Genomic DNA, 22,508 nt, shown 5'->3' with positions numbered 1-22,508 from the left:
CTAGAATCTAGGCAATTTGTAAAATTCTTGGTCACAAAACTGATGCACTGCACGATGCGGCAAGCACCAAAGATAAGATGGAGGCAGCGCAAATGCGTGATACAGAGGAGCAGCCAACCACTCGTCTATCATCCATGGGCGATGGCTGATGCACTACATGTATCTGTGCGACTGTCTCACGATACATGTCTTATCCTTGTGCATGTATAACACTCAAGTATTTTGCACCTGTGCTGCCCTTGTGCTTTGTCATGATGGCTTGCTGCATTAGTATTGTGACCATTGTAAGTATGACACTTTTTTCCTGTGATTGTTTTTGGATTTATTGTTCTAATAAGACATTCCTCTTTCCTAGATACCCTTGCAGCACCTTATCTGTCTGGACAATGGCCCCGAGATCATGGACAGGTGGCACCTTGCATGAAAGATCAGTCTACACAGGTAATTTATTATTTTATTCTCCCGATTTTCTGTTTTATTGTGATCCATGTATTTACTGCATCCTGAGTTAGTGCAGGGAAACAGGAGCCAACTGCTGAGGACCTCCCCAAAGATCAAAAGAACAGGATTCTAGAGAATGTGCACCAATCAAAACGGGGTCTCTACAGCCCCATTTCTGAGCAAACAATAAGTTCTCCTCTATCCTCTTTAGAGAGGGGATAAGTTTGACTTTTGGGAATACCTTGTCCATGAACTTTGGTAACTAGGCTGTTGCCTTAGGCTAGGTTCACATTGCGTTAGGGCAATCCGTTAAGCGCATAGCGCTAGTGGATTGCGCTAACGCAATGTTTCTTTAGGGTTCGCGTTCATCGTTCCCGCTAGCGCAGATCCCCGATCTGCGCTAGCGAGGACCGGACCTCGGACGCACTTCGGACGCTGCAAGCAGCGTCCGAGGTCCGTCACAAAAGATCGGCACATCGCTAGCGCGTGCCGAAAATGGCATGCGCTAGCGATGCGCTACAGAGACAAATCACATTGCTGTCAATGGGTGCGCTAACGGACCCGTTGCACGGCGTTAATTGCGACAATTTCGCCGTGCAACGCAGTCCGTTAGCATTAACCCATTAACGCAATGTGAACCTAGCCTTACAGCTTTTTATCCTGAGATCTCCTCTTAAGCATGTGCTCTCGACTTAGCTGAGATGTTGTTAGCAATGATGATGATAATTGTTGAAATGGTAAAAAGCTTTTGTAAACCATGAGCACTTGTTCAGCTAACTTGTAGTTAGCTGTAAAAATTAAAGGTGTTGCCCAGATTTGGAGAGCAAGTCTGTTGTCATTCAGTGACGGCAGACTTGTAAATACTGACAACGTACTCTCTGGATTCCCCGGCATCGGGAGTGGACAGTCATGTGCAGGCAAGTATGAGATTTACATACTTACAGGCCACATTCCAACTAGAAATGTCCTGCCTAGCTCAATTCACTTGTATTGAGCAAAGCCACGCTCGTCTACTTGGCACTTGACCACCTGTATGCAAATCACATACTTGCAGTCATGCACTCGCTCCCAGAGCTGGCACTGGAGAATCCTGAGAGTGCGCACTGCACGCTATGAGGATTCACAAGTCTGCAGTCACATAGTGACTGGAGACTTGAACCCTAAGCCTGGACAACTCCTTTAAAACTGGTTTCACATGTACAGCAATCAAAGACTTAGCTGCCCGGGTCGGCCACGGTTCTCCTTATAATGGCACAGCAGTTTTGTATATTCCTATATATGATCAGCGGGTATTGTACACCAGTTAGACTAATCTAAAGAAATCCATAAATGTGCAGTCACCAGCTACACTCGCCTCTTGATGCGGAAGCGTATGGACACAGAATACCCTTTTAAGAACCGTTACACTAAAGGGGTTGTCCACTACTCGACAGCCTTTTCTCAAATTTCTATATTTCTCTGTGTAAAAAAATAATAATAAAAATCCTATACTCTCTGGTTTGTTTGGGCACTGAACTTGCAGCGACGTTGGTGACTGGTCTCCCGGGGCTTGTGTGACGTTAATTTGCCATGAGAGCCCTGTACTTAGTCAGCGGCTTCTTCATTCTGTTACTTCAGGAGAAACAGACACCCGGAGGAAGTAAGAACTGCTGCTGCTCTCTGATGTCCTCCGAAGGACAGTTACAGTTGCATCTTACAAAATTACAATATCATCAAAAAGTTAATTTATTTCAGTTCTTCAATACAAAAAGTGAAACTCGTATATAGTCATTACAAACAGTGATCTATTTCAAGTGTTTATTTCTGTTATTGTTGATGATCCACAACTTGCATAGTTTTAGGCACTCGCTCAAAACTCATTTGTTCAGAGCGGCCTATCACGTTCTCTAATCAAACTCATTTTATGTTTGTGTGTGTGTAGCCCATTCATACACACACACTATCTCCACCTACCCCCCACTCCCTGAAGATGGCTGGACCATCATTGTAAATACACACCTGTACTTTGTATCTCTCCACCTCATTGTAGATTGTAAGCTCTCACGAGCAGGGTCGTCTTATTTCGTCTTATTTTGTCTTATTTTGGTTTATTACTGTATTGTTAACATTGTTACCCATGACTGTTGTGTTTGAAACTGTTAAACTGTAAAGCGCTGCGGAATATGTTGGCGCTATATAAATAAAGATTATTATTATTATGATTATAGCTTACAGCCAATGAAAACCCATTATCTCAGTAAATTAGAATACTTTATAACACCAGCTTGAAAACTGATTTTAACATCCGAAATGTTGGCCTACTGAAATGTATGTTCAGTAAATGCACTCAATACTTGGTCAGGGCTCCTTTGGCATCAATTACTGCATGAATGCGGTGTGGCTTGGAGGCGATCAGCCAGTGGCACTGCTGAGGTGTTATGGAAGCCCAAGTTTCTTTGATAGCAGCCTTCAGCTCGTCTGCATTGTTGGATCTGGTGTCTCTCATCTTCTTCTTTGACAATACCCCATAGCTCCTCTATGGGGTTAAGGTCAGGCATGTTTGCTGGCCAATCAAGCACAGTTAATGGTTGTTTTTAAACCAGGTATTGGTACTTTTGGCAGTGTGGACAGGTGCCAAGTCCTGATGGAAAATGAAACTTCCATCTCCAAAAAGCTTGTCGGCAGAGGGAAGCATGAAGTACTCTAAAATTTCCTGGTAGATGGCCACGCTGACTTTGGTCTTGATGAAACACAGTGGACCTACAGCAGCAGATGGCATGGCTCCCCAAACAATCACTGATTGTGAAAACTTCACACTAGACATCAAGCAGCTTGGATTGTGTGCCTCTCCACTCTTCCTAAAGACTATATGACTTTAGATTTCCAAATGAAGTGCAAAATTTACTTTCGTCTGAAAACAACACCTTGGACCACTGAGCAACAGTCCAGTTCTTTTTCTCCTTGGCCAAGGTAAGACGCTTCTGGCGTTGTCTATTATTCATGAGTGACTTGGCACAAGAAATGCGACAGCAATGAATCCAGCAGCAGTCCATTCCTTTTAAATCTCCCTCAAAATTTTGAATGGCCTTTTCTTAACAATCCTTTCAAGGCTGCGGTTATCCCGATTGCTTGTGCATCTTTTTCTTCTACACTTTTCTCCAGTCACCTTCCACGACATTATCATCGAAGAGGTCTCCCCGCCCTAATATGGGATAGGAAACAGAAGAGGTTAAATACCCTCCCCTTCCTGGAACCACCAGGGTTTTTCCTGTCCCCCATGGGGAATGAAGAGGCTTTCGATGGTGCTGGCGATCTGGAGCACCCCACGTTACCTTCTAATGCCGGGCAGCTGAGGTCGGGGGCTCCGCTCTCCTCCTCCTCTGGTGGCTGCTCCCTTCTCCACGCGCGCGTGTGACTCGGGACCTTTCCCGCTCATCTTGTGCTCCCTCGGGGGGTAAAGCAGGGCGGTGATGTGCGGCTGGGGTTCTCCTGTAGCTCCCCGGCGTGCGCATCGGAAGTGACATTGGCCCGAACTTCTGGTGCGTTCCACGCTGGAATGCATGCGTGCGCTGGCAGACTCCGGGCCTCTGGAATCAGCAGCCTCGTGGGGCGTCCTCACCGGTGTCCCTCCATTGGTGGGGAAGGAGCACAGAACGACTCTGGCGCCTCTGTTTTCTTTGAAATCCTAGCGAGGGAGCCGACAGGTAAGACTACATGTGACTGTGGACTGACATGGACTGCAACAAATCCTCCCTATCTGCATCTGCAGAGCCCAGCGTTCCCCCTCATACTGTAAGTAGTGGGTGATGGTCCCTGCTATCCAGGTACTTGTAACATGGGTTACTTAGTATACATTCTCTCTCTTATAGGGAGAAAAGGTCCCTGCCCTGAAGAGAGAGAAAACGAGCCGCAAGTGTGGTATTTGCGCCTGCAGGCTCCCTTCCACACATAAGAAAAAAAGTTTGCCAGCCGTGCACGGATGAGGTGTTACGTATGGAGCAGCACTCCCTCATGGATAGCATCAAAACCCTCATAAGACAAGAGGTCCAATCCTCTATGGCTACCTTCTCCCAGGCCCCAGTACCACAACCCCCTCCTCCTAAAAACAGGAAGGTGGCTCCTGTAGAACCTGACTCAGGTGAAATCCGTACCTCGGGTTCAGAGAATTTTTGGGAGAATGAGAGTTCCACTTCCACCCCTAAATCAGATAATAAGAAATATTACTTTTCTTCCAAAGACATGGAAGAACTGATTGGTATGATGAGGAGCACCATGGGGGTTGAGGAGGAGGAAGTAAAACACTATATTAGACGAGATGTTTGGGTGGCTGAAACCCAGGGATCAGAAGGGATTCCCTATACATGAGAATGTACAGAACCTTATCCTTCAGGAGTGGGGTCTTCCTGAGAAAGGTCTTAGTGTGCCCTTGGAACTAAAAATAAAACGGTTCCCCCTGGACGGGGATGGTTCCTTATGGGAAATCCCTAAGGTAGATGTGCAGGTGTCTAGGGTAGCCAAAAAAATGTCTCTTCCTTTTGAGGATTCTTCCCAGCTCAAGGATCCTATGGACCGAAAAATCGAGAGCTTGTTAAGGAAATCCTGGAACACCTCCGCCAACCTGCTTAAAACGAACGTAGCATCGACGTGCGTCGCCAGATCTCTCTTCCTCTGGCTACGCACGTTGGAAAATCGACTTACTCATGGTACTTCTAGAGAGGAGATACTGGATTCCCTTCCCCTCCTACAGAAGGGGATGGGGTTCCTGGCTGATGCTTCGGCTGAATCCGTCCAGGTGGTGGTGAGATCTGCCATCCTCTCCAATTTATCCAGGAGAGCACTATGGCTGAAGTCTTGGGGGAAGGGGGGGTGACTTCTAAATCTAAACTATGCACTATTCCCTTTCAAGGTCATTGTGTTCGGCCCAGCCCTGGACAAGATCCTGGACAAGACTACGGACAAGAAGAAATCATTTCCTTAGCTGAAAAGTTCTAGGAAGCGTTTTTTTCGCCCCCCACCCAGGACCAACCCTCACAGAGGGAGTTCAGGGGGAGGGGCAAAACAGGACGATGGAGTTACCCCAAAGGTGGCAAGGGCAAGAACATTCTGGTGCCCCACCAAGAACAAACCCCGGACAAACTATGACAGCTCTCCGGTCGGGGGTAGACTCTCGCATTTCCTCACCCAGTGGCAATCCATCTCCACAAACCAATGGGTTCTCCGCACCATACGGGACGGACTGAGGTAAGAATTCGAGAGTCCTCCCCCTAAGAACTACCTCCCTGCAGTCTCCACATCTCCAAGAGTCCCTGCAGTCAGATCTACTGGATCTTCTTCAGATGGAGGCAATCTCTCAGGTTCCGTGACAGGAGATAGGCAGAGGCCATTATTCTCGTCTGTTTGTCATAATGAAACCCTCGGGGAAACATCGGGTTATCATAAATCTGAAACCCTTGAATCGAGTGGTCACATACAGGCGGTTCAAAATGGAATCAGTCAGGTCAGCAATCCCGCTCATCGGACGGAATTGGGTAATGGCTACACTGGATCTGAGGGATGCGTACTATCATGTGCCGATACATCTGGACCACAGAAAGTTCCTCAGATTTGCAGTTTCACACGGTCATCGGGTCAGCCATTTCCAGTTCAACGTCCTACCCTTCGGCATCTCGTCAGCACCTTGGGCGTTTACCAAGATCATGGCGGAGGCAGTCATCTTCATCCGAAGCCAGGGAATGTGCTTTATCCCGTATCTGGGCGACTTTCTTATAGTCTCTCCGTCTATCCCTCGTCTGAACCTAGATGTAGTGAAGACTCTGGAAATCCTGAAATCTCTAGGCTGGATCCCGAATTTAGAAAAACTGGATCTTCATCCTTCCACAAGGAAGAAGTTTCTAGGAATCCTTCTAGATTCAGAGAAGAGGACATCCTTCCTAACAAGGGATTGACTCGGCCTCATCCAAAATTTTTCCAGATTCAGGGATCAGAGTTCACCTACCTTAAGGGATTCAGTGTCCATCCTGGGATCCCTGACTGCGTGTATCCAGGCGGTATCCTGGGCTCAAGCTCATACATGAGTCCTACAATCCCACGTACTTCTATATTCAAGAAGACATCAGAGCCCACTATCCAGGAGAATCCCACCTCCCGGCCATGCAAAATCGGCCCTATTGCGGCGGCTGGATTACCGAAATCTTCAGCGGGGGGATCAGCTGGGACCAGCTTCCCCTGAAGATACTCCTTTCGGATGCCAGTCAGAAAGGCTGGGATGCAGTAGTAGAAGGATCTTACTTCCAGGGGTTGTGGCCCCTAAACATCAGCTCCAGCTCCTCAAATTTGAGAGAGCTGAAAGCAGTGGAGGAGATGTTAAAAGCCTCATCAGCTCTGATTCAAGACCACCACGTGCGTGTCTATTCAGACAACATGACCACAGTGGCCTACCTCCGTCACCAGGGGGGCACAAAATATGCCAGTCTAAAATCAATCGTGCAAGGATTTTTTTCTTGGGCAGAAAAACACCCATTGTCCATATCGGCAGTACACCTGAAAGGATTAGACAATGTTCAGGCAGACTTCCTCAGCAGGAAGGATGTCCATCCGGGGGAGTGGTGCCTGGACCAAGCGGTCTTCCTGTCCCTGACTTCAAGATGGTGGAATCCCGATGTAGACCTATTTGCCAATGGTCAAAATGCAAAAGTAAGGACATTAATTTCTCTCTGTCCTGCAAGCGGAGCACGGGGAATAGACGCCTTCTCCCATCCTTGGAGCTTCAACCTGGCTTACGCCTTCCCGCCCATACCAATGCTGGCGAGAACACTACAAAAGATTCAAATAGATCATGTCACTACGATCTTAGTCGCTCCCATGTGGCCAGGGAGAAGCTGGTACGACGCCTTGCTGGACATGGCTCAAGAGGGTACTTTGCTCCTGCCCCAGAAGATCGACCTCCTTCACCAAGGTCCCCTTCTATAGCCGGATCTAGCCAAGCTGAACCTTGCGGCCTTGTTACTGAAGCCAGGATCCTGAAGGCTAAAGGTCTCTGATAGTGATCCAAACTCTCCAGAAAAGTAGAAAGCCAGTCACTAATGCCATCTGTGGCAAAGTCTGGAAGCGCTTCTCATCCTGGTGTTTCCCAAACACTCCTGATCCCTTTCGTCCCAATATAGCGCAGATTTTAGACTTTCTACAAAAGGGATTGGAGCTAGGACTTACACCCAGTACACTGAAAGTGCAGGTATCAGCTCTTAGCTCTTTCTTTGATCAAGACCAAGGCCACCGCTGGGTTAAACATTTCATGACCTCTGCAACTAGAATTCGTCCTAGGCTCCATAGTCAGATCCCCCCCTTGGGATTTGAATATAGTCCTGAATAGTCTAACCCGAGACCCATTTGAACCTCTCTCATCCATCACCTTTAAAAAAAACCTGACCCTCAAAACCATCTTTTTAATTGCAATTACTACCGCTAGACGCATAGGAGAATTACAGGCCCTGTCAATACAGGAACTTTATCTGGCTATCACTACAGACAGTATTGTCCTTAGGTTAGATCCTTCTTTTCTACCTAAGGTAGTCTCAGACTTTCACAGAGGTCAGGATATTGTGCTACCCTCATCCTGCCCAAATCCTTCCGACGCGAAGGAAGAAATCCTTCACAACCTTGATGTCCGTAGGGTGGTCCTATATTACCTCTAACAAACTGAAAATTGGATGATTGACCAAAACCTATTCATTCAGTTCGTGGGACGGAACAAGGGCAAGAAGGCGGCAAAGAACACGATTGCTAACTGGATCAAGCAAGCTATCTGTCCGGCGTATTCATCACAGAATCTTTCTCGTCCTGCTACTCTTAAAGGTACCTTCACACTAAACAACTTTCCAACGAGAACGACAACGATCCGTGACGTTGCAGCGTCCTGGATAGCGATCTCGTTGTGTTTGACACACAGCAGCGATCTGGATCCCGCTGTGATATCGCTGGTCGGAGCTAGAAGTCCAGAACTTTATTTGGCCGTCAGATCGGCGTGTATCGTCGTGTTTGAGAGCAAAAGCAACGATGCCTGCAATGTTTCTTCATGGAGCGAACTGGAGCGAACAACCAGCGAGAACGATAAGTACGTCACTGGATCGCTCCTGCATCGTTCTGCTGTTGCCGGTGTCTGACGTCTCCTAGCGACCTAAACAGCGACGCTGCAGCGATCGGCTCGTTGTCTATATCGCTGCAGCGTCGCTTAATGTGACGGTACCTAAGGCTCATTCCACGTGGGCAGTATCTGCATTATGGGCAGAGAGGGGGAATGTATCTTCCGAGCAGATATGCAGAGCCGCCACCTGGTCGTCTGTCCACACGTTCACCAGACGCTATAGGCTAAATTTCAATAGGCATTTAACATTTGGCAGATGAGTTCTCCAGGCTGTGAATCCCTCCCTAAAGAAAATAGTTGTTGGTATTACTCCAATGATGCTGCTGTGGAAAGTGACTGGAGAAAATAGAATTAGTCTTACCGGTAATTCGGTTTCTAGGAACCTTCCATGACGGCACTAATTTCCCTCCCTATCTGATATTCTTATTGGATGATTCCTGCACTTGAGTGGTAACTATACATGCTATTGTGTCCAGAAAAAACATTGGTGGTTGCAGGAAGGGGAGGGTATTTAACCTCTTCTGTTTCCTGTCCCCCATTAGGGCGGGGAGACATCTTCGATGATGCTGTTGTGGAAGGTTCCTAGAAACCGAATTACGGGTAAAACTAATTCTGTTTTTCCATCCACTCAATTTAGCATTAATATGCTTGGATACAGCACTCTGTGAACAGCCAGCTTCTTTATCAATGACCTTTTGTGGCTTACCCTCTTTGTGGAGTGTGTCAATGACTGCCTTCTGGACATCTGTCAAGTCAGCAGTCTTGCCCATAATTGTGGAGCCTACTGAAACAGACGAAGGGACCTTTTTAGGAAGCCTTTGCAGGTGTTTTTTGTTAACCCAAAAGTCATTATCTCAGTAAATTAGATTTTCATTGGCTGTAAGCCATAATCATCAACATTAAAGCCGATTTCTCCGGTACGTGTGGTGACCGTTTTCTCACGTACCGGAGACACTGACACACACAGATCAATTGAAATGAATGGGTCTGTGCACATGTCAGCGTGTTTTCACCGACCGTGTGTCCGTGTGCAAAACACGAAGACATGTCCATTTTCACCCGCCACACAGGCCTCAAAACGTGCCACACACGTGCACATGGAGAACAGTGCACACTGTCCTCCCTGTGCAAGGACGGCCACCGGGGAAGAAGCGCTACTGTGAGCCACTGTTCCCCGGCGGCTGGTGCTGAATGTGGCTTTCATCCATTCACCCCTTCTCTGCCGGCGAGCAGGGGAGAAAGAATGAATACAAAACCCCCGAAATGGGGTCCCCCCTATGTTTTTTAAACCAACCCAGCAAAAAGCTCACAGGTGTGGGCTGCTATTCTCAGGCTGGTAAGACCCTCCCCAGCCTAAAAACAGCAACCCGCAGCTGCCCAGAAAAGGCGCAACTATTAGATTTGCCAATTCTGGAGCTTTGCCCAGTCCTCCTCACTTGCCCTGTAGCCTTGGCAAGTGGGGTAATGGGGGGGTTAATGTCACCTTCATATTGTAAGGTGACATTAAGCCCGGCTTAGTAATGGAGAGGTGTCAGTAAGACACTTCTCCATTACTAATCCTATAGTTGGTAAAAGGTTAAAAAAACACACATGCAGAATAAAGTATTTTAATGAAATCATACACCACACAGTTTTCCCATCTTTATTATACTGGTAATCCAAGCGACGCCCTCGATCTCCTGTAAAAAAAAAATAAATAAATAAATAAATAAAAAAAGCCAACAATATACCATACCTGTCCGGCGTTCAGTCAGTCCCATGCCGTAATCCATATCTAGGGGAATGTACAGTTTACAATCGAGAGCAGTGCTAATGAGAACCGGCCCAGCTGTAAACTACTGGGGAATGAATGATACGCAGCGGGCACAGGCTCAGTAACTAGCGCTGACGTCACTGAGTCTGTTCTCGCTGCCGGCATGAACTCCTGTGACCTCAGGACAGTGGGAGAAAGCAAGTGATGAGGTCACAGCAGTTCAAGCTCTGTCACAGTGACCTCATCACTTGCATTCTCCCACGGTCCTGAGGTCACAGGAGTTCATGCCGGCAACGAGCACAGACTCAGTGATGTCAGCGCTAGTTACTGAGCCTGTGCCTGCTGTGTATCATTCATTTATTCATTCATTCTCCCCTGCTTGCGCTGCTCGCCGGCAGAGCAAGGGAGAATGGATGACAGCCGGCTTCAGCACCAGCCTCCAGGGAACAGCGCTACTTCCCCGGCGGTCGTCCGTGTGGTACTGATACTACACACGGTTGCTACACGTGTGCCACGCGTAGTACACACACGGACAATGATATCTCCGGTACCGGAAATATCAGGACATGTGAAACTGGCCTCACATAAATAAACACTTTTTAAATAGATCACTCTGTTTATAATGACTCTATATAATATGAGTTGCACTTTTTGTATTGAAGAACTGATATAAATTAACTTTTTGATTATCTAATTTTGTGAGAAGCATCTGTTTGTCCAATGGAAGTGATAGAGAAGCAGCTGCTGTGATTAACTGCAGGACAAGAGGTGAGTATAGACTGTTATTTTACTTGGGGAATATAGCAATTGAGAAGAGGTTGTCTAAGTAGTGGCCAACCTTTTCAACATGAAATTGATAACTGTTCATGTACATGAATTGTTTTCAGTAATCAGGAGCATCTGAGAATCTGACCGGCCTAAAGAATAGATTATACGCTTCTTGAAAGCACTCTATTATCAGAACAATCCATAATTTTACAATAACCCTCTATACAGGTTGACTGTTTAAACGACTTCCTGAAATCCAAAGCTATGGTGACGAAAGGTGAAGATATGGAATTGGGCTTAAGGGGAATCTGTCATGTGAAAAAATATTAACCTGCAGATATTGGGTTAATTTGCAGGTTAATAGCATTCTGCACCTGATCGCTTGGTGCACTGAGAGCCCCACTGCCAGGAGGAAATTCATTTTATTCCGGCAGTATTCGGGTTCCAGTCATAGGGGTGGCGTTGGCGCAGGTTCAGTCAACTTTCTTTGTATAGAGATCGGCAGCTTTAACTGCGCCCCGACACTGACTGATGGCAGCTCCTCAGTACGACCAGATGTCAGTCAGTGCTGGGGCGTGTCTACAGCCGCTGATCTCTACACAGTGAGGTGACTGAATCCGCACCTCAACCACCTCCATGACTGAAACCCGAATGCTGCCTGAAGGAATAAAGTTCATTTTCTCCCAGAAGCAGGGTTATAAGTGCAGGGATTAGCAGGTTCAGAACTCTATTAAAGGGGTACTCTGGGGAGATAAAAAAAAAAATTGTACTATCCCTGCCCACATACACTATAAATATAAGATGTCCAGTGCAGTTATATAATCTTTATAATCCTTGTAATTCCGTGTGACAGAAGCTGCTCCTCACTGCTCCCCCCTCCCATCTGGGTCATTACATCATACACCAAGTGCTGCTCCCTCCTCTAAGAAACAGCCATCCTGAGAAGAGGGGTGGTGGTCACTCCCATTTTCTCTGTAGAGATACTGCTATTATCAGGAGGCTGGCTGATTACAGTAGTGTGCAGCTCCACTGCTATGTCACAGATGGAAGGGTGAGCAGTGAAAAGCAGCCTCTGTCACACTAGCCCTCTGATAATGTCTCATTGTCTGCAGGTAGGTAAGGGGGTGTCGCCTGCTTGCACCTTATAGTAGTCCTGTGAATGAGACATTATCAGGGGGCTTAATACAAATAGAGAATAAAACCAGCACATCCAAGCTAGTGTGAACAAGGCGCCAACCAAAAAAAACATGTAAGTTGAAAAACGATAAAGGTTGCACCATTATTTACCAAGAATGATTACTCTAGAACATTGAAAATGCATTTCTGCCATAGAAAATAGGAAAAAAGTGCTATCTAATGTACACATGAAATATTTATCTGCAAAAATTGCCATGAAAAAAGGAAGGTACTTCGTGCATAAATTGGCCAATGTATGTGAGTTCAATTGCCATGTCAAGGTGTCCTTCATAATTGGGTCCCTGTCCAGGACAGGCAGGGACCCAAGGACACCTTGACGTGGCAATTGGGCTCACATACATTGGCCAATTTATGCGCGAAGTACCTTCCTTTTTTCATAGCAATTTTTGAAGATAAATATTTCATGTGTACATTATATAGCGCTTTTTTCCCATTTTCTATGGCAGTAATGCATTATCAGGGTGCTGCTACTAAAAACTGTGAGCAGGCCATGCCCCCTCCCATCTGACTACAGACAGGGAGCCATCATCAGGGGGCTGGTGTGACAGAAGCTGCTTTTCACTGGTGACCCCTCTGTCTGGGACATTACAGCAGTGTACGGCTCCCCGCTGTTATCAGCCAGTCTCCTGATAACAGCTGTTTCTCTGCAGAGAACAGAGCAGTGGCCATGCCCCTCTTCTCTGGTGGCTGTTCCTTACAGGGAGTAGCTGAACACTTGTGTATTATGTACTGACCCCGACAGTACAGGGGGAGCAGTGAGGAGCAGCTACTGTCACACGGAATTACAAGGTTTACGAAGATCATACTGAACTGGACATCTCATGTTTATCGTGTAATAGTGTATGAGTGCAGGAACAGTGCAAAGTTTTATCTCCCCGGAGTGCCCCATATCTACAGGTTAAGTGTTTTTTTCACGTGACAGGTTCTCTTTAAAGCTTGGGAATAATAGCATCATATTATTATACTTCTTAAATGCAGGTTTTAATGATTGAAAAACAATTTGGTAGACATCTGTTATACATGAACATGAGTAACTTTCTCATCTGCTATAAGAGAGAATAAACGTAAGTAATGAAAATCATTGTACGTTCCAATAACTAGTGCTGTAATAATTAAACAATGCATCTAGCTATAGTGGAAAAAGGTCAACTTGTTTTTCTTCATCTATTATGCAGACTGAGAGTGCTTGGGCTGAGGAGTACGCTGAAAAGAAGAAAAGCTCTCACAAGCGATCTGCGTCCTGGGGCAGCAACGAGCAGCTGAAAGAGGTTAGACAGCTGCTGTGTGCAGATTAGTGGGCTGCCTTCATGTTTCCATTCTTGTATCTGGGCTATTGTCATGTCATAGACTTTCTCTTAGATGCTCAGTTTGGTTTTGCATCTGGTAGATTTGCAGAAGTTGTTCATAATTAGTAAGTATTCAATCTTCTACAATAAGAATTAACCTTTTTTTAAGCAAAATTTGTCCATATAGTGTATTTGAAATGGATTGCTATTCTGTTGTGACTCCAGAGATGAGACATAAGTAACCAACACTGTGCATACAGTACTCACAAAAAGTTAGGGATATTAGCATTTCGAATGAAATTTTTGGAAAACTTTAAAATGGGAATCTGTCACCCCAAAATTCGCCTATAAGCTAAGGCCACCGGTATCAGGGGCTTATCTACAGCATTCTGTAATGCTGTAGATTAGCCCCCGATGTAACCTGAAAGACGAGAAAAAGAGGTTAGATTATACTCACCCAGGGGCGTTCCCGCTGCGGTCTGGTCCCATGGGCGTCACGGTCTGGTCCCATGGGCGTCGCGGATTTGGTCCCATGGGCGTAGCGGTCTGGGTCCAGTGCCTCCCATCTTCATGCGATGTAGTCCTCTTCTCTGCTTCTTGCTTCGGCACATGCGTACTTTATCTGCCCTGTTGAGGGCAGAGGAAAGTACTGCAGTGCTGAGGTGCCGGGAAAGGTCAGAGAGGCCCGGTGCCTGCGCACTGCAGTACTTTGCTCTGCCCTTAACAGGGCCGATAAAGTATGCCTGTGCAGGAGCCGCAACAGGAAGCAAAGAAGAGGATGTCATCGCATGAAGATGGGAGGGACCGGACCGCGACGCCCATTGGACCGGACCGCATCGGGACCGCCCCTGGGTGAGTATGATCTAACTTGTTTTTCTTCTCTTTCAGGATATATCGGGGGCTTTTCTATAGCATTATAGAATGCTGTAGATAAGACCCTGATGCTGGTGACCTTAGCTTATAGGCGAATTTTGGGGGTGACAGATTCCCTTTAAAAAGTTCACACTACTGTGATATTTTATCATGAAAGTAGGTTATTTATGTACAAGCATGGAGTTGTGTATGCCCCCCTCCAAAATGTCGATGTCTCAATAACTTGTCATGTAGTCTTGAGCATCAATTGCAGCTTGACAACGATGTCTCATGCTGTACACAACTGGAGTTATTGTCTGCTGAGGCATGGCATCCCAATCTTCTTGAAGGGCAGAACTCAGGTCATTGAGGTTTTGGAGTACAGAGTTAGGAGCCTCTACACTGCGATCCAGCTGATCCCATAGGTTTTCTATAAGACTTAAGTCTGGAGAAAGTGCAGGCTACTCCATTTGAGGTACCCCAGTCTCGTGCAGCCATTACCTAATGATGCCACCTCGATGAGCTTTAACCCCTTTCTGACCTCGGACGGGATAGTATGTCCGAGGTCAGAAGCCCCGCTTTGATGCGGGTTCCGGCGGTGAGCCCGCATCAAAGCCGGGACATGTCAGCTGTTTTGAACAGCTGACATGTGCCCGTAATAGGCGCGGGCAAAATCGCGATCTGCCCGCACCTATTAACTAGTTAAATGCCGCTGTCAAACGCAGACAGCGGCATTTAACCTGCGCTTCCGGCCGGGCGGCCGGAAATGAGGGCATCGCCGACCCCCGTCACATGATCGGAGGTCGGCGATGCTTGTACATTGTAACCATAGAGGTCCTTGAGACCTCTATGGTTACTGATCCCCGGCAGCTGTGAGCACCACCCTGTGGTCGGCGCTCACAGCACACCTGCATTTCTGCTACATAGCAGCGAACATCAGATCGCTGCTATGTAGCAGAGGCGATCGCGTTGTGCCTGCTTCTAGCCTCCCATGGAGGCTATAGTAGCATGGCAAAAGTAAAAAAAAAGTTAAAAAAATGTGAAAAAAATATAAAAGTTTATATCACCCCCCTTTCGTCCCAATCAAAATAAATCAATTAAAAAAAAATCAAACCTACACATATTTGGTATCGCCACGTTCAGAATCACCCGATCTATCAATAAAAAAAAAAGCATTAACCTGATCGCTAAACGGCGTAGCGAGAAAAAAATTTGAAACGCCAGAATTACGTTTTTTTGGTCGCCGCGACATTGAATTAAAATGCAATAACGGGCGATCAAAACAACTTATCTGCCCAAACGTGGTATTAATAAAAACGTCAGCTCGGCACGCAAAAAATAAGCCCTCAACCGACCCCAGGTCATGAAAAATGGAGACGCTACGAGTATCGGAAAATGGCGCAATTTTTTTTTTTTTTTTTTTTTTTTTTTTTTTTTTAGCAAAGTTTGGAATTTTTTTTCACCACCTAGATAAAAAATTACCTAGTCATGTTAGGTGTCTATGAACTCGTACTGACCTGGAGAATCATAATGGCAGGTCAGTTTTAGCATTTAGTGAACCTAGCAAAAAAGCCAAACAAAAAACAAGTGTGGGACTGCACTTTTTTTGCAATTTTGCCTCACTTGAAATTTTTTTCCCGTTTTCTAGTACACGACATGGTAAAACCAATGATGTCGTTCAAAAGTACATCTTGTCCCGCAAAAAATAAGCCCTCACATGGCCAAATTGATGGAAAAATAAAAAAGTTATGGCTCTGGGAAGGAGGGGAGCGAAAAACTAACACGGAAAAACGGAAAATCCCAAGGTCATGAAGGGGTTAAGCCATGCAGATGAAATTAGACCTGTGTTGTTCGTGCAGCGGCAGAATGACTGGATTAATGATGATATATTATGTAGTAGGGGCTTGTCGCTGTACCATTCACAAAATGTAGGGCAGTTCTGTATTGACTAGACACACCTGCTCCCACTGTGACCACCCCCAAAAGCTCTTTTGGTGACGACAGTGACTGATTTATAGCGCTGTACTTGACGTCTCCAACCAACATTGTTAGCCGCCATAAATTTCTGCTCCGCGTGAACGGACTTTCATCAGGTAACAACTCCGAGGCCCACTGGTACCTTGTCCAGCGTAGATGCTTCCTGGCCCATGCAAGATGATGATGATGCCTGTGCCTGGTGGTGTGGCCAGGTATCTTTGCAGGACGTCAAGCACACAGAGCACACTGAAGTAAACCATTTAGAACGATCTGACGTGACACTTGGCTGCTTCTCACCTCCAGTAAATGTGCCTGGATTTGTGTGGCAGTCATCATCCTGTTCTGAAGGGCAATGTTCACAATGAAGCCGTCATCTGTGTGGTATGTGGCCAAAGGACATCCACTTCTCTGCCTTTCTGTCACGATTCCAGTCTTTTTATCTTTGCTGTAATTTGCTGATGACCCTGTGACACACTGAGCTCAGTGGCCACTTCTGTCTGAGAACACCCTGCCTGAAGCCTCCTAATGGTGAGTTACTGTTGATCAATTGTTAGGTGTTGTATTGGTTTCATGATGTGAAAATGTGAACAGCCTGAGAACGGCTGCTTAATACAAATTTTAATTAAACCCCACCAATTGGGTGCGATTCATTGATCAAACACCTGTTGTGAATTTTGCCATTAACCACTTAACGACCTGTGATGGATATATCTGTCATAGGTTGCATCACCCTCTTTGGTGCGTGTTCCGGCGCTAAGCCCGCACCTTTTCCGGCACATGACAGCTGTCATGTGCCTCTAACAGCCACGGGTGGAATCGCGATCCACCTGTGGCTGTTAACCTGTGCTGACAAATTACGACAGTAGCATTTAACATGGCGCCACATTTTAGCTCTGCCCATCGATGCCTGTGTCACATGATAGCGGGTCGCCAATGGGTTGGCATGACAACCCAGGTCTGCAGGAGACCCCTGTGGTTGTCATTGCCGAACTGCTATGAGCGTCGCCACATGGCTGGTACTCATAGCAGATGAGCATTTCTGTTACACCTAGCAGAGCTGCAGCGCTGTATGTGTAACACAAGTGATCAGAGGATCGCAGCTTCTAGTCTCCTAAAGAGACTATTGAAGCAAGTAAATGGTAGAAAAAAAAAGTTTTACAAAATATTTCATATCACCCCCTTTTTGCCCCATTCAAAATGAAACGGTAAGAAAAAAACCAACACATTTGGTATTGCCGCATTCAGAAACGCTCAATCTATCAAAATATAAAAAGAATTAGTCCAATCAGTTAAACTTTGTAACAAGACAAAAATCAGAATTACATTTCTTTGGTCGCTGCAACATTGTAATAAAATGCAATAGTGAGCGACTAAAACATCGTATCTATCTCAAAATGGTATCAATAAAAACGTCGGCTTAGTACGCGAAACATAAGCCCTCAACCAGCCCCAGATCCTGAAAAATGGAGGCGCTACTGGTCTTGGAAAATGGCACCATTTTTTTTCCTTTTTTTTTCAAACTTGGGATTTTTTTTTTCACCACTTAAATAAAAAAATAAATAAATGCATGTTTGGTGTCTATGATCTCGTAATGACATGGAGAATCATAATGGCAGGTCAGTTTTAGCATTTAGTGAACATGGTAAAAAAAAATTGTACAATTGTACTTCTTTTTTTTTTTTTGCAATTTAACTGCACTTAGACTTTTTTTCCCCCACTTCCAGTACACTATATGGTAAAAGAAAAGGTGTTGTTCAAAAGGAAAACTTGTCCCTCAATAAGCAAGCCCTCACATGGCCATATTGATGGAAAAATAACAAAGTTATGGTTCTGAGAAGAAGGGGAGCAAAAAACTGAAACACCCCGGGTCCTTATGGGGTTTCATGTGCATTCAAAAGCTTAGAGATGGTCACATTCAGTTCACCTGAAAAGGTTAGACTGCATTTTAGGATCATCTTGAGATTTCACCTGAAAGCCAAATATCTCTAACTTTTTGTGAGTAGTGTATAGGCCAGTGAACACATTCCATGTTAAAGAGGTTGCTCCACTAATAAAGTACATTGTAATCAAATTACGTTTCATAATTGGATGTATTAAAAAAAATAATACCGGTAATAATGCCCCTGTGCTGAGATCTTATAAATGTGCCCCTGCTGTGTACTGTGTAATGGCTGTGTCTGACTGTACAGGAACATGGTCTGATCATACCACAGCTCCTGGGTAGGTGAGGAAGCAAAAGAGTATACAGACAGGACAGCTCGGGATCACAGCTGCTGCTTTCTGTGTGGAAAAACATTTTCTGTTCAAGCTGGTAAATGTTTTATCTCACAGAAAGAATCAGATCAGCTGTGATCCCCTGTTGTCTTGTCTGTATACTCTCTTACTTCTTCCCTTTGTTAATGGGGAAAACCCCTTTAATTATAGAAGCCAGGAAATGCCCCTGATGTATGTCAATGGTCTCCATAGGTGTACGCTAAGAGTGCACTTTGGTATACCTTTTTCTTTCTGTCGGTTAGATAGTTCAGTTGATTACCAAGAGATCCCACAAAAAGCATAACTATGTGTGTTTGTGAGTGCGCCGGTGGGTAACCTATAGCACCGTATGGCTGCGCTTGCCTCTGCTGAGTTAGGTGGGCTGTACGTACCTTGTTTGATCTAGGCGTGGCATTAACAGCAGTAATAGTTTTGTGTAGTACCTATGGGGCTTTTTTACATTTTCATTTATCAGGTGGTCTAGATTAAGCCGTGCGGAATGAGACATGCAGTATATTTCAACCAAAGTTGTATGGATATGATAACAATGTATGTAGTCGCCTGTATTAGCAGGTAGCGTATATAGTTGTGCGCGTGTTTGTATGTAATCATCCTTTAATGGCATGAAACTCGTAATGTCGGATTCACATTACTTTCGGCCCACTTCATGTTTTCCCCTATGTTCAGTGGCTCAATTGGAGCATCCCTCCAAACCCACGCAAAATGGGATTCTGGTGTATGCACTGACTGGACCATTGACTGTAATAATGCAGAGTCAGTGGGCTCTGTCGTGCTTCATTTTTGGCTGTATACGCCTAGTAGAGAGGGACGTAAGCCCCCGACAAACCCACTGAATGTAAGGGAAAACGTTATGTAAGCAGAGCCTAACCTGTATAGTGGAAACGTTCCTTGTCTTCATGGTTTGTGTAAATCCTCTGTGTAATGACTGCACATCTGCCTTCTTGGTTTCTCTTCAGATTGCAAAATTACGTCAGCAGCTTCAAAGGAGTAAACACAGCAGCAGACACCATCGTGACAAGGACAGGCAGTCTCCGTTCCATGGCAACCACACTGCAATTAACCAATGCCAGGTAAGAGCTGGCATTGCCCAGCAAGAGCACCGCTAATACCAGTGATACCAGCACTGCAGAACAGGACACATTTACCAATTGCAGTTCATTTACTAGATTTTTTCTGTAATGGATGACTTGCATCATAATCTGTCTCCATGGAAAACGTGAATATCTTTTTGATCTTTGGCATGTAGTGTGTGTAGATGACCTTCTTGGTTGTTAACAAGAACCTTTTTCTGAGGTTTTCCGTCTACCGATACACACTATTATGTAGTCTTATATTTATAGATGCTTCTCCGAAGACTAGAAGCACGATAGGTCAGTACCTGGGCTTCTCAACTGTTTCCCCATGAGTAGGCGACTACATCACACATGAGCCGAACATGCATGTAATTAGGAGCAAGGCTGGTAGTGGCAACAAAGGTTGATGGACGGGTTGGGGTGGTGTATATACGACTCCCATCATCTGCCATTTTTAAGACTGTAGCTACACAGCTGTCCTTGGAAAATACATGTTTATAGACTTTGGCCACTTTGGCCTCCAGTTCATCAAGACCAGTGTTGTTCACGCCAGTCTTATTGAGGGGGCATGGTGGAGTCAGAGGCACCTAATTCATTAAAAAGCACATACCTCTTAATCATTCAGGCGCCTTTTAAAAGTGGCATCTGCCTCTTCACGAATCTGACTACAGGAAGTGGAATGAGATTTGTGGCATAAAGTACAGCACAGTGCCTAATAAATTAGATGGGCAGGCGTGGCAACACCCTGTACCTCCCTAGTGCCATCCATTTTAGTGGGGCTGGCCAGGATTGATGTGAAAATGCCAAGTCTAAAAAATGAATTTTTGCACAGCCTCAAAAATGTTGTGACTTTTCAAAGTGTTTTATGCCAGATTTAATGAATCGGGGCCTAAAACTCTATTTCTATCAAATGAGTTTGTGGCATTTATCTCCTCCTCCATAGCTCCGCTTTCCTTACACACTGCACAGCTCTGATGTCCATAAAACAGAAACTCATTAATCCATCAGCCTCCAACTTGAGGAAAAAAAAATACTTCATATACTTTTCAATTGGCTTATACAATATTTAAAATGCACTTTTTTACTGATCCCATGCCTCCCCTCTTTCAATGCTGCATGGGTACTGCGCTGGTGTCTTTGCTTCCTGTTAGTCTGGACAGGCATGCAGTCAATTACTAAATGATCAGTGGCCAATGCTCACAGGATTCCTGCAGCGGTCACATAATGGTCCCAGTGGAGCAGTACAGAGACTGGGCAGTTTAGGCTAAGGTACCACATACACAACCATGCTAAAGTGGCTAGGATGAGATTTCTTGCTGAAGCCTTTGGCTATCTGCCGAAATGGGGCGATCACCAGGTCTTTGATTTTGGGGCGACATTGTCTTTGCGTTTTTTCACAATTGCCTTTCATTATTTCGAAGAACATGTTTGGATGCTTTTAGCTTGCCATTGTTTGATTTCTCTGACGTTTTCTGCATTGTAAAGTGCTGCGGAATATGTTGGCACTATAGAAATAACTTTAATATTTTTTATTATTTCTCCCCACGAAAGTGAATCATTTATAAGTTTCAAAGTGATATACTGCGCTCAGTAGTAGTTTGTGTACATAGATGCAGAACAAGGCTAAGTTCACACGAACAAAACCTGCTCTCTTGGCAGCAAAGAAGCTGCTTACAAAAAGCAAGTTTTGCTGCATTTTTGCGGCATTTTTATTGCTGTGGTTTTGTTGTCTCTTGTGCATGTTGATTAAAGTTTAGTGGCCCGAAAAAACAAACAAACCTGATTTAGCTTCCTTAGGTTTTTGCACCAAAAACACAGCAAAACCCGATACCTGTGTTTTTTGCCCTAAAAACACTGATACCCTGAAAAAATACTGAAAGAAGTGACGTGCTGCAATTTGCAGAAATGCAGCAGTTTTCCCAAATCAGTCAGGAAAAAAAAACAGTGTGTGCATGAGATTTCTGCAATCTGATAGACTTTGCTGGCATTGTAAAACACAGCTTAAAATGTGCATAAAAAATGCAACGTGTGAACATAGCCTAATACGAAGTTTTGTCTGGCTGTTTGATAGCAGATGTTCTTTTTCTCCGTGAAAGTCACCGCTAATGTATGGACACTCCTGCCCAGTAGACAATGTGCGACATTTACAGTGCGGCCTTTTTATCAGAACTCGGTTCCATTTTGGGGAAGCTCTTTGTCAGAGCGCTGTGCTGTATGCAGAGATTGTAACCTCCGTGATTGTTCCCCAAGCTTAGGCAGTGGGCCCCTACAGATGCTTTGTATTCGGAAAGCTCTTACCCCCTGCCGGGTGCCACAGACTTGCCACACACATAAGCCCTAAATGCAGGTTACCAGCTGCCACTCGTATAAAGCCCAATCTGCTTCTCTGGCCCCTTATTTTGTTTTATGCAGAGGACCAAAACTATATCATCTGAGGAATACTGTTATATAGTTGAATGTGAAGATTGTTTGTACAAAATGGAACTGTATGAGGTGAAATCAAATTTTAGAAAGTGAATCGCTCTCACATTTTTAGTTCAGAAAAGGCACTTTGTTTACCTATTTATTTTTTTATTGCCAGAAGCTCTGAGATTGCTGTAACCCCTTGGACATGCAGCCATTTTATCGTGTTTGCTTTGTTTTTTCCCCACCTCGCCTATTTTGATATAGTCATATAAGGTACTGCGTGTTTTTTTTTTTTTCTCTTTGCAGGACATCTTGTTTTTTAATGTACTAAAAACACAGAGAAAAAAATCCAAGTAGGATAG

The 22,508-nt window shown here is 45.1% G+C and overlaps 1 protein-coding gene across 2 annotated transcripts in view; it reads left to right on the top strand.

Moving 5' to 3' along the window:
- FAM117B (family with sequence similarity 117 member B) overlaps positions 1 to 22,508 on the top strand; it is a 55,503-nt gene that overhangs the window by 20,518 nt on the left and 12,477 nt on the right. For both annotated transcript variants that reach the window (XM_077272079.1, XM_077272080.1), the window contains exons 2-4: positions 356 to 441; positions 13,454 to 13,546; positions 19,624 to 19,737. In XM_077272079.1, coding sequence (XP_077128194.1) covers positions 356 to 441; positions 13,454 to 13,546; positions 19,624 to 19,737 — 293 coding nt within the window. The remainder of the gene's footprint in view (positions 1 to 355; positions 442 to 13,453; positions 13,547 to 19,623; positions 19,738 to 22,508) is intronic.

Source organism: Ranitomeya variabilis, chromosome 7 (assembly GCF_051348905.1).
Source record: "Ranitomeya variabilis isolate aRanVar5 chromosome 7, aRanVar5.hap1, whole genome shotgun sequence".
Classification (NCBI taxonomy): domain Eukaryota; kingdom Metazoa; phylum Chordata; class Amphibia; order Anura; family Dendrobatidae; genus Ranitomeya; species Ranitomeya variabilis.
This window is presented reverse-complemented; position numbering and strand designations above follow the sequence as displayed.